We start from the raw sequence: 19195 nt of genomic DNA, 5'->3' as shown, positions 1-19195 counted from the left end.
AGTGGGTGTTTTAATGCCCACGCCTACCTGTTCGAGGAAATCACCTGATCACCTGATCCACGAGTGTTCATTGTGATAGACAGTGTGTCCAAATTACAAGGACCAAATGCCATTTTTATCTTATATTTTTCGTTTGCGTTCGTGAAAAATGCACTGTTTACAAAGTAGGGGTGAGTTATAATTTGAAATGGGCGTGTTAGCTGTTTCAAATGAACGATATCTTCGCCTGCTTATTGAGAGCTCCCGCCATACTTTCGGTTTGAGACTTCCATGAATTGTGGTTTCCCCAAGAAGGAAATTAAAATTTAATGCACCCGGTTTTCTGAGAAAGGTTAACAGAGGATATTATACAGGATGGTATTTCTGCCTCAATTGGCGTGGACAAAGGAAGCGCTTTTTCTGAACACTGCTTGCGTTTGATGATTAAAGTTTGAGTTACCCGAGTCAACTGAGGTTACCACAATTCTGGCAGCTAGGGTTGACTCCGGGAACTCCTCACTGTGCCCTCACCTATTGTTATAGGGCACAGGTGTAGTCAGCCATGGTTAAGTAGGTTACAATAGGGGATTACCTCCTATAGTCTGTTGCATGTCTATATAGAGAAAATTCTGTCAGATTCATAAAATTTCATATACATTTCAACAGTACATTCACTTTACAGAAGCATATATTTCATATTGATAGATTACGTATTGCATAAATAAATATACATTTCAAATTCACTTTACAGCAGAAATATTTAGTTCACAATCCAACATATTCAGCCACAGCGTCAGCATATTCAATTGGTGTCAGTCTGCCAGTCAGCAAGTTGTCCTTCTCTATCAGGATGTTGTCGTCTAATTCGAGATATTTCCTTCTCTTTGGTGGCAGTCGTCCTCCGGCATGAATTTGCATCAATAATGTCTCTGAACGTGATTGTTCATTCTTGATAATGTCAATAAATTTAAAGATGTTTGGATGACTTGGGCCCGGTTTCTTCAGCTTGGAGTGCCAGCCTTCTAAGTGATTGGTTGTCCTGGAACCCAGGGTCCCAAAATGGTTCCACACGTCTCTCCTGCCGCCAGACAGTCCTTCCTGCAGCAACGCCAATGTATGGCGGTGTTTCTTCTATTCTTAATTCGGAATCTGTGTCCGTTGAAAACTAAGTTCTGTCCACCTTGGAAGATAGCAACAAATCGAACATTAACTTGAGCGACGTAAAACCATACTCACTCACTGAATACACGCCCATTATTCTCTCGTAATAAAGGCCTTTCATACCTCATAACAAACTCCCCCTTCTCTCCAAATAGACGCCACTGTATACCTTACCAATATACGCCCCCTTGATCTCTTCTAATAAACACCCTTTGATATCTCCAAATAAACGACCCGTTACCCACAGAGATACGTAAACAAAACGTGGCACTGTACAAAAATATCTTTAGGCCGAACGAGGTACATTTTGGTTATGAGTATTGATATTTTCATTTTTGCACAGTTTCAAATTCCCGTGCGTTAACGGAGAAGTTAAAAAGTAAAAATCTCTGGTTTTGTCTTGATAAGTGTCAGTGAACAGCAAGCCGTTATGGACTACCACATATACTCTGAAAAACAATAGAAACGCAAAAGTGATTTTGGATGTATATCTGATGAATCATATAAATAATCAACAGATGTTTAACGATCGTTCAAAGTTTGCATACATCATTTTCATTGACCCAGGTTCTATATGCTTAATGTGGGAGGAAAGCCCGAAGCAGGTGGGAGGAAAGCCCGAAGCAGGTCTCGGACGTTTACCACTTCGGTGAAACCCATGATCACGGGTATGGTGCTGATAAACCCAGAAACATAATCGGGGCGACCGGGATTCGAACCCACAATCATAGGTTTCTGGTGCGCCCAAGGGACGCAGCTCTGCACAGCGAATCGCGGCGCCTTACACGACTGGGCCAACCGTGCCCCCTGTCCTATGATCTTCTAGTGATAGGTGGTCGACCGGATCTGTGAACGTCACGTGTTATCCCGTGTGTCTGATAACGGTTCCACAGTCTTGTAATGGTGCTTGGTGCTACGTGGAAACACCTGGCTTCGGCCGAAGAAGAATTGCCTGTGGGCAGTCGTCCGATGGCGTTGTTTCGTTGGACTTTCGTCAGAATATAACAATGTTTCCATCGCCCAACAAGTGATGTTGCACGCGCAGTCATCATGTTGGTGTGTTTTGTGCGCCAGGCATCTCACGTTGTTGTGTTTTTACGATTCGTTCATCTTTTCACCAAATTTCAGGAGTGCCTCAGTTTTTCCACACAAATCAATTCCAATCCATGCAGAAATGACGTTTTCACTTTTGGTATTTATTGTGTATGGATATCGGCAACACTCGTTCCGATATTTACGATTTTACTACATTTACGTTTCTTTTCTGTTGTTTTTTCTGTGGTTTTTTTTGTGTTTTTTTGTTGGTGGGGGGGCGCAGAGTATAAAAGTGTTTACAGACTAATCTCTCCTGTAATTTTCCAAGAATTGATTACAGGCTAACTGGTCTGTAGTTTGAGGGTAGTGCTTTGTCGCCTTTCTTGTATATAAAGGCATGACGTGAGCGAGTTTCCAGTTTTCTGGACAGATTTATTCTTTTTACCATCGATTTAAAAAATATACATAATGAGATGGCTGAGGGCTTTAAAAAAATCTGTGGTTATAGTATCTGGTCCGCTTGATTTATTGCATGATAGAGACTTTATGAGATTGCATATTTCTGATTCAGTAACAGTACAGTTATGTCACACACAGAGAGGGAGAGAGAGAGAGAGAGAGAGGGGGGGGGGGGGGGGTTTGCAACGTTGATTATCGTTCTTGTTTCAAGAAGTTCTCGTGTTCATTCTTTAGAATCCCTGAGGAGGGGCATGAGTTCTTCAATACCATGACTGTTTTGGACAGTTTCTTGCAGTAAATAGGAGCTGTAAAACCATTTCTAGTCATAAGAAATCTCTGCTAAAAGCCGAGTCCAGTGTATGCTTCCGACTATATCATAAGCATGTGTTTATGAATCAATATCAAATTGTGACAATACCAGGGGTTCGCGAAAAGTGAGCGTATCCTGCCCCACCGGTGGCATCCGTCGCAATCATTCAAATCTGGTGTGAAACTTGAAAGTTGATCTTTAACCAAAATGTAGTGACGCTTGTATTTTTGCGTCACGAGTCATCACTTGTTTGTGAACATGACGGTCAGTCGGTTGCGAGTTTAACTCCATGCATGATGGTTGTTGTTTGTTTGTTTGTTTGTTTGTTGTTTAACGCCGCACTCAGCAATATTCCAGCTACATGGGGGCGTGGACCAGACAATCCAGTGATTGACACCATGAGCATCTATCCACGCAAGTGGGATCGATGACATGCATCAACCAAGTCAGCGAGCCTGACCACCCGATCCCGTTAGTCGACACTTACAAGCATAGTCGCCTTTTACGGCAAGCATCGGTTGCTGAAGACCTATTCTACCCCGGATCTTCACGGGCCCCATGCATGGTTGTGGCTGTCTGTCACAGTGGGGGCTGTGACGGGAACTATCGCTGTGAGGAGCATGGTGTCCAGGCACTCAAGGCGTATGCCGAATACATGCCATCACAAACGCAAAGCTACAGAACACGCTCTTATTCATAAAACGGTGCGATTTGAAGTTAAATTACTAAAAACACATTGTAAAAATTAAATACATTAAGCATTTTTTACATACACCATTGGATTTTCAAAATGGTGAATATGCGAACCAAATACGACTTTGTTTTGCTTCCCGTATACCAAGCTGCTGAGACCCCCGAATCCCACGTACCAGAACGGGACTGGTAGCCTCATGTTGGTGCTGTACACAAGTGCCTTCTTGTATTAGATAGGTAGGACCACACCCGATCTTGGGGCGGTCACTCACTCACTCACTCGAGCTGCTTTGGAATGTTCCTGTAGGATCACATTTTGTGGAGTTTTAAGGACCATTGTACCAATTGGCTGTATCGTGCATCACGTTGTCAGTAGAACCGAGAACATCTGATGTATGCCAAAGGGTAGGATGGCCCCGTGCCTGTTAAGAACATTATTTCATTTAATATATCCGAAAAGGTAAATGATTATTCTTAATGACAGAGACAATTTCCCAGGGCTCTGACTGCAATGTTTTGGGTGGGATAACTCGGCTTTTCATTGACTGAGGTCAAAAGCTAAAAAGCTCTAAGCCTGCTGCGCAATCCAACAGTTGAACCAGTTTACGCTTTTCCAGTGACGACGTATTAGTCCGGGAAGCAAGACCACTTTTAACTGCATTTTAGTCACATTACACCAATTAGGAGGGGCGCTGTGGTAGCCTAGTGGTTAAAGCTCGTCACGCAGAGACCCGGGTTCGATTCCCGACGTGGGAACAACGTGTGAAGCCAATTTCTGGTGTCCCCCACCGTGACTTGCTGGAATATTGCTAAAAGCGGCGTAAACCTATACTCACTCACTCTGACATTGGACATATGCAATTTCACTGACTTTGACATCGGGTACTTTGATATAAAAGACCTACAGACTCAGCGACATCGGTCCATGTTTCTGAGAGATTTGGAAGCAAATGTAAGAAATGACAAGTCATTCAAATCTCCATTTACAGATATTAGAGGTTTCAACCGCAAATTTAACTCGATCTATATAGAGAGCCACTGGATCAAGTTTCGTTAAGAAAGTTATTACATGTGTTCATTCAAATAAAATTTGACTTTCTTCATTTGACGCTTTATGTTTGGGTAAAATGTATAGTTCAGGTTCCTCTTGTCTATCATTTAAAAGATGTCAGTCGGGGTCGGAAACTTTATTTAGAGGCTCCTTATATGGTCTCTGATGGAGGTCCTCCAAAATTACGCTTGACTGGATCCTGGGGCAGTATAGCAGTGTCCTTTCTTGTCTTAAGATGGGAAAGTCAAAAGGCATTAATTGACTGATTCCGTTTCATTGTAGTCCGATTACATACATCATTGCTCATGGTGACAAGAAGGTTTGCTTGTCTCTGACCAGATTATTCACGGGCTATCATATTATAGCTGGCATGGTGCGGACATCAATATAAACCAACATTCGATCAGACAATGTTTATTCAAAAGTTTGAGTTCTTCATCCACCCAAGTGTAAAATTCCATGAGTTGTCATTAAATATAATCCATGTTTACACTTCTCAAAACAGTGTGTTTTGTACACTTAAACAAAAGTGGATTCCATCTTCAATTGTATTCAGTGATAAGTTGTACATAATACATGTAAACATAAATACTCTTTATATCATTTCCTGTTCATAACTCCTAGTTTCTATTGTGAATCATGAGAGCTACTGATGAACGACATGTACGTACATTTACAGCTAACAACCATCTTCCTGTGCGAGACAAGTCACACCTACTTAATATTTACAAATTACGAAATGCACTTTTAGGTATTAAAACAGAAACAGTGAATGTTTTATCATTAAAAAACAGAGTTAGCTAAAGGCTGGCTGATTTGCCAGTTGTCTGGTATTTGTCTTGTGGAGAGCATTACAACACACTCTGGAATAAGACATATCAGAAAAGGCAGGACTTGTCTAAATCAGCCACACACAAAATCACCCCTGAACGATCCAACGTGGCTGATGACCAACGATAATTCAAAATCAGATAATATGACAATAATATGATGTAGTCTTTGATAGGCATTTAGAACATGAATACATGAGACTCTTTATTGATAGCAACGTCTTTATTCTTGGTCACGACGTTTCAGAACTACTTCTTGCTCCTTCATCAGGTGTTGTGTACCATTCATCTGATGGAGGAGCAAGAAGTAGCTCTAAAAGGTCGTGACAAAGAATAAAAGAAGTTCCTATCCATAAAAAGTGTCATGTATTACTCACACATGAACGTCATTAATTCTTCTCAACATGACTCCCTTCACCACACACGTTATATCACAAGTTTGATAGGGGTGTAACATTTGAAAACGAATCAGCCACAGGTGATGCCGTGTAACATTTAAAGTTACAATAAGTAACATAATGTATTCCATGCTCTTTACGAAGACACGTCAAATGAAGATTCAAAAGAAATATGGACAAAATTAAATACTTGAATCAAAGATGAATGCTCATTTTCTAGGCTTCAAATCCAAGCTTTGCTGATTCTAAGTCGTGTATAGCAATGCTTACTTGATATTTCCGTTCAAAATATCCATTTAAAAAAAATTAGTATCCTCTTTTATCCTTTGGGGCAAAACACATAATTACTCGTATTGAAATTCAGAATCAGAAATTGGTTATAGGTTATGTTTTGTGCCTGTTCTATGTCAATTGTTACATTCGCCATTCACTTGTTTCCTTTGTTTATTTGTATCAGAAGGTATGACTCAGTAGACATGTGGACAAACAAACACATTTCATTGGGTATCGGAATCTTGGATATATATCAAAATAATACAAAAGATAAAGGAAAATAAAGATAGGATGTCGTTTAACATTTCTGTCATACAACAGCTTTTCCACCTTCATCTTGTCTTCAAAATTATGTCAAGTTGACATTCCTTAGTTTTCAGCATTTGGAGTCTCATTTTAAGTGTTATCTTCCTCCAAACATCAGTTTGCCAGTAAATCCTCTATAGGATTATGTGTATACTTAATCAAAACACCCGCCATGTTTTTCACTCAAATGATCATAACATTGACGGGATGTTCTGAACCATTCAAGACACAACCAACAGAAGCTGCAGTCGCACGCTTTACAATGCATATTATTGCAGCCTTCTGTTTTCTCTATAGGGGTCTTACAGTTTGGACACTTCATTGTTGTTTTGGAATGGACAGCAAGCCACTGTTCAAGGCTGCCTTCGTCGTCCTTGGCACTCTTGTACATGGCACAGGTGAGTCCATCGTGATACTGAGTGTGGCAACTAGTGCATATTCTTACACTGCACTCAGGGCACTGGAACACAGCTCCCGTCGAGGTCACTCGGTACACCATGTTGCAGTTTGGGGTCAAGCAGTACTTATAGGTTCTGCTGTTCTTGCCAACAAAGGAACTCAAAGAGGAACTAGCCAGTCTTGCTACAGTTAATGTCCCTTCTCGCACCAAATTAGACAAATCCTTCCATGCAAATGGTTGACCACACCCATCATGCCCACAAAGTATGGGCAAGTCTCGACCAGTGAGTGCAGTTTCCACTTGTCTCTTGACACAGTCAAGACAGTGGGCATGGCCACAGCACTGCAGTCTGTACAGTTCCTTTGGTTCTATTGGACAGAAACAGACACAACAATCTGGAAGTTCTTCCTCCTCTGGAGCTTTGACACCATCTTGCAATTTGGATGAAATGTCTTCTATGACTTTGACAGCTTTGTCAATGTCTTCAGCTGATCCCACCAACTTCACAATCTGTTGCTTGAAGTTCAGGACTACAGATCTCAAGCCAATGTCCTGCTGTAGCTTCTCAAGCTCTATACCATATTCATTCATCAGTGTCTTCATCAGCCCAGGTTTGTCTCTTCCCTGCAAATGTACCTCCTTCCATTCTCCTTCAGACAATTCTTGGAGATAACCTTTGATTAAAATGTGTACTCTAGCGCATGCTTCTTTTTTCCCTTGGATGGATAGCGTAAAGGTTCTACCATCAACTTGAATGAAAGCATTACACTTCTTTTCAGTTTCTTTTAGAAAGTCCCTTCCAGCCCTGGAAAAAAGTTGCCGATCCATTCCACATTCCAGAACGTCTCCCTGTATGATGTTCTGTAGATCAGCTCGAACCTTTGCCAGCTCTATGGAACTAGATGCCTTGATATCAAGTACAACAGTTCCGTCTTTCAGTGTCTTTGAAGTCACTCCATCTTCTGAGTAACCAAAGGTCGAGAATTCTTCCAAGTATGCATCCAGGTCATCTTTGATTGCTGCATGTACTTCTCTGTTTACATACAGTGATGACCTTATGTCTGGCTCCATGGTGACCCCTCGGTTATTGAGATAGAACTGCCTGGACAAACCCTGACAAGCTGCTATACCCTCATCCGGATTTGTGAAAGATGCAAAGGCAAGGTAAAATACACTTGTTGGATATGGCTCTTTGATCTCCAGGTGGAATCTATTGTCTGGTGAATAGTGTTGGAGATGCGCCTGTAGCTGAGTCTTGAAAGTGTTCAATTGCTCTTTGGTTGTGTTCACTTTCTCTCTAACTACAGTTACCTTATGAACGATGTTTGTCTCATCTTCATCATAGTTTATAGATGATAGAATTGCCTTTTTGATGTCAGCTTCATTAATAGTTTGACCAAGATTTCTAACATAAAGGCTGTTCCATGTTTTTGTGTTAAAACTAATACCTACAAGTGTTCCTTTGATATTCAGTGGATCTCTTTCTACAATCTGTTGCATCACTTCTGGGGCAACATCAACGAAACCATAGCCTTTAGACTCTCTCCTACACCATGCTATTTTAACCTTAAACCGGGAGTCTTGATAGCCTCGACCATGTTTCTCAGGAATGGCAACTTCTGAAAAATCAGATTTTGTCGCATTCACTGCTTCCATTGCTGCTTCTGAAGATTCAAATGTAATACAACCCCATCGCTTTTGAGGATTCTTAAACACCCTGTGGTCCTTTATCTTTCCAAAACGGCCAAACTTGTTCAAGATGGTGTCTGCTGACGAACTTTCATCTGGACGATCAACAAATACTGTTCTGTATTCATCTGCCATGAGGATGTCTTTCACATCTCCCCCTTTGCCAAGGATGACACGAACACCAACACGCTCTTTAGACTGACCCAATGGCACTTCCAAATCTTCTCCTTCCAAAAACTCTTTCACAGGTCCAGTTACCTCATTGAAGAGTTGCAATAATTTCTCAGTTGTATGATCAGAGCAAAATATCTTCAGTTCTCCTTTTTCCTTCGACGCCTCAATGACAACCAGATCTGGTTTTACTAGATTTGATGCTTCTTCTTCAAATTGTTTTAGTTTTGTAAAATAAGGACCAACAAGCTTCCAGAAAAGATATGATCCGACATGTTCAACATGCACAGAATGAAGCTGTTTCTTTCTCATCTCTTCGAGATCTCTCTTTAGACGTCCAGATTCAATGGCTTCAACAACCCAGGATTCATTCACTGGCGTCAGTCCTGTAATGAAGTCTTTGGATGTCTTCATGGACTGCTCAAAGACAAGCCACTCAGGAACCAAGTTGAGTGAATTCAGAACAGATGAGGGATGAGCATGAACCTGTTGATCAAGTCTCGGAGCATAATACACTGCCTTAGCAAGCCCCAGAGAATGACAGATGTTTGAGGTGAAGCTGTCAAAGAGTATTTTCTGAAGTTTCACATCTGCGTCTTGAGGGTCTTTAAAATCATGCATGACCTTCACTTTTGCCTCCTTCTTCAAAAGTGTCATCACCTCATTGACAGTTTCTCTGGCAATTCGCAGAGCTTTTGAATTTAGACTGTTTTCAAAGCACCATTTGTCTTTTTGCTTTTCAGGCTCTTTGTTCCATTCTCTGTATACATTCAGCAAAGTGAGACTGTCGCCACCATTGTGGCAGAATTGTATCTTCAGCTTGTCAGCTTTCTTCTTATTTTCGTCACTTCCACCTCTGAAGAATATGGAGCTTCCAACATTGCTCACAACTGCAAGAACAACAGCATCAAAGAGAATATCTACAGATCTTCCTTTCTGGATTATTAGTCCCAGTCGAGGTTCTACAGGAAGCCTTGCTAGTTCTTTCCCCTCTTCCGTGATCTTATTGTCTTTGACTGCACCGAGTTCCTCAAGTGTAGTCATAGCTGTAGCTATTGCTGACGGTCCTGGTGACTGAACAAATTCATACTCTAGCGGATTAATTCCAAGCTCCGTCAGCTTCAACATGGCCTGTCCTAGGTGAACTTTCAGTATCTCTGGCAGTGAGACAGCTTCCATTTCATGATACGTCTCTTCACTGTAGAGCCTGTAACATTTCCCAGGGCCTGTTCTTCCTTCACGACCTTTCCTCTGATCTGCTGAGCTGCGACTGATAAGAACTACACTCAATGTGCTCATGTTTCGTCGAGGATCATAACGTTTCTCTTTTGCAAGACCAGTGTCGATAACATACTTGATACCTGGAATGGTGATTGAAGTCTCTGCACTGTTTGTGGCAAAGACAATCTTTCTGACTCCTGAAGGGGTGTCCTGAAATACCAACTGCTGCTCATCTGGTTGAATCTGACCATGAAGAATCAGACATTTGAAGTCAGTCTGTCCCTGGAGTCTATTGTTAAAATCTTCACTGCATTTCTCGGTCTCTAAAGGAGATGTGACAAAGACCAGAATGTCACCTGGTGGATCTTTTGTGTGGACTTGTACAGCTTTGTTGACAGCTTCTCTCTGATAGTTATCAAAATTCTTGCCTCCATCATTTTCTTCGTGGTACTCTACTTCGACAGGGAACATTCTCCCAGATACTCTCAAGACTGGGCACTTGTCAAAATATCTGACAAAGACTTCAGGGTCAATAGTCGCTGATGTAATGATCGCCTTGAGATTAGGGCGCTGTTTCAGGCAAATCTTCAGCATTCCAAGGAGCAGGTCAGTGTAGATGCTTCTCTCGTGTGCTTCATCAACTATCACACAGCTGTAAGCAGACAGATTTGGATCTTTCAGACATTCGTTAAGAAGGCAGTGATCAGTCATGTACAAGATCTTGGTAGCTCCTCCGCATTTAGATCGCATCCCAACTTTATATCCCACAACATTGCCCACATTTGTCACCAGCTCTGATGCAACATGGGTTGCCAGACTTATGGCCGCAACCTTCCTGGGTTGTGTGCACACGATGAATCCATCTTTGCTGAAGCCAGCCTGACTTATGGCCGCAACCTTCCTGGGTTGTGTGCACACGATGAAGCCAGCCTGATGAAGGTACTGTGTCATCTGAGTGCTCTTCCCTGACCCAGTCTCCCCTAATATAACACAAACCTTGTTGTCCTGTACCATTTTGATTATATCATTTCTTCTCTCATACATAGGCAGTGCTGATGTAAATCTACAAAGCTCGACACCAAAGTCTCTCTGTAGATTATCAATGTTTTCAGCATAGGTATTATTATTCCATAGTGAAACCAGTGTCGACTCCAAACTCTTCATAAATGTTGTAAACTGTTCCTTCTGCAGTTTCAACTCTTCTAACTTATCCTTCAGAGCATCTTTTTCATACCGTTTTGCCTCATACTCATCAATTGTTACATGCTTGTTTGATGACAGACTCTCAATATTCTTGGAAGTAACATTGATCTTTTCCATATGAAGGCTCAAGACTTTACCTGCCTTTCCTCTGATGATTGAGAAATGTTTCTCAAATTCACTTTCGTCCCTCTTAGAAGACAGAGCCAGTGCCTCATTCCTGTTCAGTGTGTTCTGTCTTTCATCGGAGGGAATTGCCGCTGTTTTGGTGTCTGCTGAAACCGGTGACACCTGCCCTTCAACCTCACCTGATACACTCGATTTGGCTGCCATCTTGCTGGAACCTCTGCTCTGTGATACGGCAACTTATTTTAGAGGTTGTTTTGCTGACGTTGGTTACTGAAACAAAGAGAAAAATGTTTTTGGTTTTTGGTCAAAAAGGAATTTGGCCAAGAAGTTTAACTTGAGCTTCAGGTATAGCGATGATCCCTGATGATCAAAATGATCACTTCAAAGACATGCAAACCGTTAATCGGGAAACACATATGTTTCGGAAAAACGCACTCAGTGCATTAACAAAAGGGCCATGGAGCTGCACGTACTGCAAGTGCAGCAGCACTATGAAAGGTATTTAAGTGCAGGGTTTTTCTTTGCCTGCCATCTGCGTCAATCCAAGAATTACAGTTCAACAACATGCCAATTTTAACAGAAGTGCAAAGAAACAAGGCCATAGGCCGCTTTCAGGCAGGGGAATCCCGATCAACTGTAGCCAGTGTTTTCAATGTAGCACCCAGCACCATCACAAGGCTATGGGATCGGTTTCAACAGCATGGGTCAACACGTGATCGGCCAGGTCGGGACGACCAGGAGTAACCACCACAAGATCGCTACATCTGACTGCGCCACCTACGTGAAAGGACAACCACAGCCACCTCAACCACATCCCAAATACCCGGACTGCGCAGAAACTCCAAGCAGACCGTACGAAACCGTTTAAGAGCAGCAGGTCTACGAGCAAGACGTCCTGTTCGACGCGTCATTTTGAGTCGACAACATCGTCAACAACGACTGCATTGGTGTAGTCTACACAGTGTATGGCCTCAACTGCGATGTAGAGATGTCTGGTTCAGCGACGAATCAAGATTTCTCCTCCGTCGAGGGGATGAAAGAGCACGGGTCTACAGACGTCGGGGAAAACGTTACGCCGGAAACTCCGCACAGGAAATGGACAGGTTTGGAGGGGGAAGCGTTATGATGTGGGTGGCTATCTCTCATCATGACAGGACAGGTTTGGTCCATATGCAAGGTAATCTTACGGCTCAACGATACATCAACCAAATTCTCACGTCCTCCCAATTGCAGCCAACGGCGAAGGTGTATTCCAGCACGACAACGCTCGACCGCATACAGCACGGACCACAAGTGCCAGTCTATACAACAACAACGTTGATGTTCTCCCCTGGCCCTCCAGATCCCCGGATTTGAACCCTATAGAGCACCTGTGGGATGAATTGGATAGACAGCTACGCCGACGTCAACCACAACCCCAGATAGTTGGTTTTTAGCGTTGCAGGCCATGTGGGATACCATTCCCCTGGATGTAGTCGAAATCATACCATCCTGGATTTCTAATGACTGTTCAAAGGCTTATTATTATTATTGTTGTTGTTATTGTTGTTGTTGTTGTTGTTATAATGTAAAAACAAAATGCAGTAAAGAGGGTTTTGGTGATCCTGGCACAGTCAGGCTGGTTAGGCTCATCATCAGCTCAGGGCCCTTTCCCCCTCCACACGCAACCCAGACAGCCAATGGGACTTCTCCCAGGAAGCGCTGCCTAGTCAAACCCACCCAGAACCTTTAGGAGAATGTGAAGACTCCCCAACACTGCACCCAGATTGCCATGAGGGCTGTATTCCTGGCAGCATTCCCAGGTACTCTCCCAATGTCAGGTAATAGATTGGAAGGTACCAAACCTTAGGCGACGAGTCGGACAAATTGGTACTTGGGATGCAAGCGCGACATTTCAAAAGCGTATTTGGCATGTTTTTCCTGAATCTTGTCAATCACATTACTGTCAAAAGGGGACGGAAAATTCAATAATACAAATGATTTCATTGTATTTATCAAAAAGGACAAGAATAGGTTTGTTGGCCTGGATACGTCTGAGTCTGAGCAAACCATACCTCATAGCTTTAGCAGTACAACACTGTTCCAACAGCTGAAGCCCTCTTAATCCCCCCTGATAAACAACCCCTTGTCCTCTCCTAATAAACACCATTACTCTCTATTAATCAACAATCCCCTATGTTCTTTCATAACAACACTCCATCTTTCTCTCCAAACACGATTACACTCTCCCTTGTTCACTCGTAATGAACACTCCCTTATTCTCTCGAAATAAATGTCCCCATATTCCCTTCTGATAAACGCTCCCTTGATCTCTCGTAATAAACGACGCCGCCTTATTCCCTCTTAATAAACGCTCCCTTGATCTCTCGTAATAAACGACGCCCCCTTATTCCCTCTTAATAAACGCTCCGTTGATCTCACGTAATAAACGTCGCCCCCTTATTCCCCCTTAATAAACGCTCCCTTGATCTCACGTAATAAACGTCGCCCCGCTATTCCCCCTTAATAAACGCTCCCTTGATCTCACGTAATAAACGTCGCCCCCTTATTCCCTCTTAATAAACGCCCCCTTGATCCATCGTAATAAACGTTGCCCCCTTATTCCCTCTTAATAAACGCCCCCTTGATCCATCGTAATAAACGTTGCCCCCTTATTCCCTCTTAATAAACGCCCCCTTAATCCATCGTAATAAACATCGCCCCCTTATTCCCTCTTAATCAACGCCCCCTTTAATCTCCAGGAAACACCCCTAGACTACTACATATCATTAGAATACTTCCGGACCTTCCAACCACATCCAGCCTCTGACTGTTCGTGTCGCAAGTGGGTGATTTATGCCCACAGCTCTCAGTTCGTGGAAATCACCTGATCATCTGACCCACGAACGTTCATTGCGATAGACAGCGTGTCGATGTAAAAGAGCTCAAATGTCACTTTCATCTTATAAATGCTGTTTACAAAGTAGGGGTTAGTTATTATTTGAAATGGACGTGTTAGCAGTTGCACATGAACGATATCTTCGCCTGCTGATTGAGAGCACCCGATACTTTCGGTTTGAAGCTTCCTTGAATTGATGAACATAACGAAAGTGGGGTCCCTAGAAGGAAATATCGTTTAATGCACCCAGCTTACCAAGAAAAGGATATGGAAGTTATCATGCGAGTGTGTTTGTGGCTGGGGTAGATACGACCCTTGTCTTCTGATATACACCCCCTTGGTCTCTCCTAATAAATGCTCCCTCTTTCTCACCTGATAAACTAGTAGCTTATTCCTTCCTAATAATGGCCGCGTCACTTCCTCTTTATAAACTACGTCCCCTTATTATCTCCTTATACACATGCCCTTGCCCTTTCAAAATAAACATCCCCTTGGTCTCTCCTAATAAATGCTCCCTCTTTCTCACCTGATAAACTAGTAGCTTATTCCTTCCTAATAATGGCCGCGTCACTTCCTCTTTATAAACTACGTCCCCTTATTATCTCCTTATACACATGCCCTTGCCCTTTCAAAATAAACATCCCCTTGGTCTCTCCTAATAAATGCTCCCTTATTCTCTCCTGATAAACTTTCCTTTTTCCCTCCTAATAAACGCCGCATCATTTCCTCCTAAACGTCCCCTTATTATCACCTTCTACACACGCCATTGTCCTTTCAAAATAAACACCCCCTTCGTCTCGCCTTATAAGCGGCCCTGTACCCACGGAAATTCGTAGCACAGAACTTACCACTGTATAAAAATATCTCTTGTCAATACTCCTGTATTCGATGCAGCCGAACAAGGAAACACTGGTTGTGAATATTGTTATTTTCATTTTTGTACGGTCTGACATTGTAGTGCATTAATTAAGATCTTAGAGCAGTGAAACATCCGCGCTGGTTACAAGATAACGGGGATACTCCACTAGACTGAATCATTTCACCGTCCGTCACCTCGAAAGTATCCATGAACAACAAGCCGATATAGACTACCACATAGAACCATTAGAAATGCACACTTACCTTCCTACCACAACCAGCCTCTGACTGTACCTGTCGCAAATGGGTGTTTTAATGCCCACGCCTACCAGTTCGAGGAAATCACCTGATCACCTGATCCACGAGTGTTCATTGTGATAGACAGTGTGTCCAAATTACAAGGACCAAATGCCATTTTTATCTTATATTTTTCGTTTGCGTTCGTGAAAAATGCACTGTTTACAAAGTAGGGGTGAGTTATAATTTGAAATGGGCGTGTTAGCTGTTTCAAATGAACGATATCTTCGCCTGCTTATTGAGAGCTCCCGCCATACTTTCGGTTTGAGACTTCCATGAATTGTGGTTTCCCCAAGAAGGAAATTAAAATTTAATGCACCCGGTTTTCTGAGAAAGGTTAACAGAGGATATTATACAGGATGGTATTTCTGCCTCAATTGGCGTGGACAAAGGAAGCGCTTTTTCTGAACACTGCTTGCGTTTGATGATTAAAGTTTGAGTTACCCGAGTCAACTGAGGTTACCACAATTCTGGCAGCTAGGGTTGACTCCGGGAACTCCTCACTGTGCCCTCACCTATTGTTATAGGGCACAGGTGTAGTCAGCCATGGTTAAGTAGGTTACAATAGGGGATTACCTCCTATAGTCTGTTGCATGTCTATATAGAGAAAATTCTGTCAGATTCATAAAATTTCATATACATTTCAACAGTACATTCACTTTACAGAAGCATATATTTCATAAAATTTCATATATTTCATATTGATAGATTACGTATTGCATAAATAAATATACATTTCAAATTCACTTTACAGCAGAAATATTTAGTTCACAATCCAACATATTCAGCCACAGCGTCAGCATATTCAATTGGTGTCAGTCTGCCAGTCAGCAAGTTGTCCTTCTCTATCAGGATGTTGTCGTCTAATTCGAGATATTTCCTTCTCTTTGGTGGCAGTCGTCCTCCGGCATGAATTTGCATCAATAATGTCTCTGAACGTGATTGTTCATTCTTGATAATGTCAATAAATTTAAAGATGTTTGGATGACTTGGGCCCGGTTTCTTCAGCTTGGAGTGCCAGCCTTCTAAGTGATTGGTTGTCCTGGAACCCAGGGTCCCAAAATGGTTCCACACGTCTCTCCTGCCGCCAGACAGTCCTTCCTGCAGCAACGCCAATGTATGGCGGTGTTTCTTCTATTCTTAATTCGGAATCTGTGTCCGTTGAAAACTAAGTTCTGTCCACCTTGGAAGATAGCAACAAATCGAACATTAACTTGAGCGACGTAAAACCATACTCACTCACTGAATACACGCCCATTATTCTCTCGTAATAAAGGCCCTTCATACCTCATAACAAACTCCCCCTTCTCTCCATATAGACGCCACTGTATACCTTACCAATATACGCCCCCTTGATCTCTTCTAATAAACACCCTTTGATATCTCCAAATAAACGACCCGTTACCCACAGAGATACCTAAACAAAATGTGGCACTGTACAAAAATATCTTTAGGCCGAACGAGGTACATTTTGGTTATGAGTATTGATATTTTCATTTTTGCACAGTTTCAAATTCCCGTGCGTTAACGGAGAAGTTAAAAAGTAAAAATCTCTGGTTTTGTCTTGATAAGTGTCAGTGAACAGCAAGCCGTTATGGACTACCACATATACTCTGAAAAACAATAGAAACGCAAAAGTGATTTTGGATGTATATCTGATGAATCATATAAAATTTCAACAGATGTTTAACGATCGTTCAAAGTTTGCATACATCATTTTCATTGACCCAGGTTCTATATGCTTAATGTGGGAGGAAAGCCCGAAGCAGGTGGGAGGAAAGCCCGAAGCAGGTCTCGGACGTTTACCACTTCGGTGAAACCCATGATCACGGGTATGGTGCTGATAAACCCAGAAACATAATCGGGGCGACCGGGATTCGAACCCACAATCATAGGTTTCTGGTGCGCCCAAGGGACGCAGCTCTGCACAGCGAATCGCGGCGCCTTACACGACTGGGCCAACCGTGCCCCCTGTCCTATGATCTTCTAGTGATAGGTGGTCGACCGGATCTGTGAACGTCACGTGTTATCCCGTGTGTCTGATAACGGTTCCACAGTCTTGTAATGGTGCTTGGTGCTACGTGGAAACACCTGGCTTCGGCCGAAGAAGAATTGCCTGTGGGCAGTCGTCCGATGGCGTTGTTTCGTTGGACTTTCGTCAGAATATAACAATGTTTCCATCGCCCAACAAGTGATGTTGCACGCGCAGTCATCATGTTGGTGTGTTTCGGCGCCAGGCATCTCACGTTGTTGTGTTTTTACGATTCGTTCATCTTTTCACCAAATTTCAGGAGTGCCTCAGTTTTTCCACACAAATCAATTCCAATCCATGCAGAAATGACGTTTTCACTTTTGGTATTTATTGTGTATGGATATCGGCAACACTCGTTCCGATATTTACGATTTTACTACATTTACGTTTCTTTTCTGTTGTTTTTTCTGTGTTTTTTTTTGTGTTTTTTTGTTGGTGGGGGGGGCGCAGAGTATAAAAGTGTTTACAGACTAATCTCTCCTGTAATTTTCCAAGAATTGATTACAGGCTAACTGGTCTGTAGTTTGAGGGTAGTGCTTTGTCGCCTTTCTTGTATATAAAGGCATGACGTGAGCGAGTTTCCAGTTTTCTGGACAGATTTATTCTTTTTACCATCGATTTAAAAAATATACATAATGAGATGGCTGAGGGCTTTAAAAAAATCTGTGGTTATAGTATCTGGTCCGCTTGATTTATTGCATGATAGAGACTTTATGAGATTGCATATTTCTGATTCAGTAACAGTACAGTTATGTCACACACAGAGAGGGAGAGAGAGAGAGAGAGAGAGAGGGGGGGGGGGGGGGGTTTGCAACGTTGATTATCGTTCTTGTTTCAAGAAGTTCTCGTGTTCATTCTTTAGAATCCCTGAGGAGGGGCATGAGTTCTTCAATACCATGACTGTTTTGGACAGTTTCTTGCAGTAAATAGGAGCTGTAAAACCATTTCTAGTCATAAGAAATCTCTGCTAAAAGCCGAGTCCAGTGTATGCTTCCGACTATATCATAAGCATGTGTTTATGAATCAATATCAAATTGTGACAATACCAGGGGTTCGCGATAAGTGAGCGTATCCTGCCCCACCGGTGGCATCCGTCGCAATCATTCAAATCTGGTGTGAAACTTGAAAGTTGATCTTTAACCAAAATGTAGTGACGCATGTATTTTTGCGTCACGAGTCATCACTTGTTTGTGAACATGACGGTCAGTCGGTTGCGAGTTTAACTCCATGCATGATGGTTGTTGTTTGTTTGTTTGTTTGTTTGTTGTTTAACGCCGCACTCAGCAATATTCCAGCTACATGGGGGCGTGGACCAGACAATCCAGTGATTGACACCATGAGCATCTATCCACGCAAGTGGGATCGATGACATGCATCAACCAAGTCAGCGAGCCTGACCACCCGATCCCGTTGGTCGACACTTACAAGCATAGTCGCCTTTTACGGCAAGCATCGGTTGCTGAAGACCTATTCTACCCCGGATCTTCACGGGCCCCATGCATGGTTGTGGCTGTCTGTCACAGTGGGGGCTGTGACGGGAACTATCGCTGTGAGGAGCATGGTGTCCAGGCACTCAAGGCGTATGCCGAATACATGCCATCACAAACGCAAAGCTACAGAACACGCTCTTATTCATAAAACGGTGCGATTTGAAGTTAAATTACTAAAAACACATTGTAAAAATTAAATACATTAAGCATTTTTTACATACACCATTGGATTTTCAAAATGGTGAATATGCGAACCAAATACGACTTTGTTTTGCTTCCCGTATACCAAGCTGCTGAGACCCCCGAATCCCACGTACCAGAACGGGACTGGTAGC

At 42.5% G+C, this 19195-nt stretch overlaps 1 protein-coding gene across 1 annotated transcript; it reads right to left on the bottom strand.

Moving 5' to 3' along the window:
* Positions 1–5434: 5434 nt before the first annotated feature.
* LOC139455613 (uncharacterized) lies at positions 5435–11509 on the bottom strand. Its single transcript, XM_071237168.1, has 2 exons — positions 10907–11509; positions 5435–10855 (listed from the first exon to the last, which is right to left on the bottom strand). The coding sequence occupies exons 1-2, from the start codon at positions 11507–11509 to the stop codon at positions 6650–6652; spliced, it is 4809 nt and encodes a 1602-aa protein (XP_071093269.1). The 3' UTR covers positions 5435–6649.
* Between the last annotated feature and the right edge of the window lie 7686 nt (positions 11510–19195).

Source organism: Haliotis cracherodii, unplaced genomic scaffold, assembly GCF_022045235.1.
Source record: "Haliotis cracherodii isolate W230 unplaced genomic scaffold, xgHalCrac1.p SCAF_11, whole genome shotgun sequence".
Lineage (NCBI taxonomy): Eukaryota > Metazoa > Mollusca > Gastropoda > Lepetellida > Haliotidae > Haliotis > Haliotis cracherodii.
The sequence above is the reverse complement of the archived record's forward strand: the minus strand, read 5'-3'. Positions and strand labels throughout refer to the sequence as shown.

Coding starts and splice junctions, on each gene's coding strand:
- LOC139455613 (XM_071237168.1), bottom strand. CDS start 11,509: ATGGCAGCCAAATCGAGTGTATCAGGTGAGGTTGAAGGGCAGGTGTCA. Junction 10,856..10,906: donor TGACACAGTACCTTCATCAG/GCTGGCTTCATC, acceptor GCCATAAGTCAG/GCTGGCTTCAGCAAAGATGG.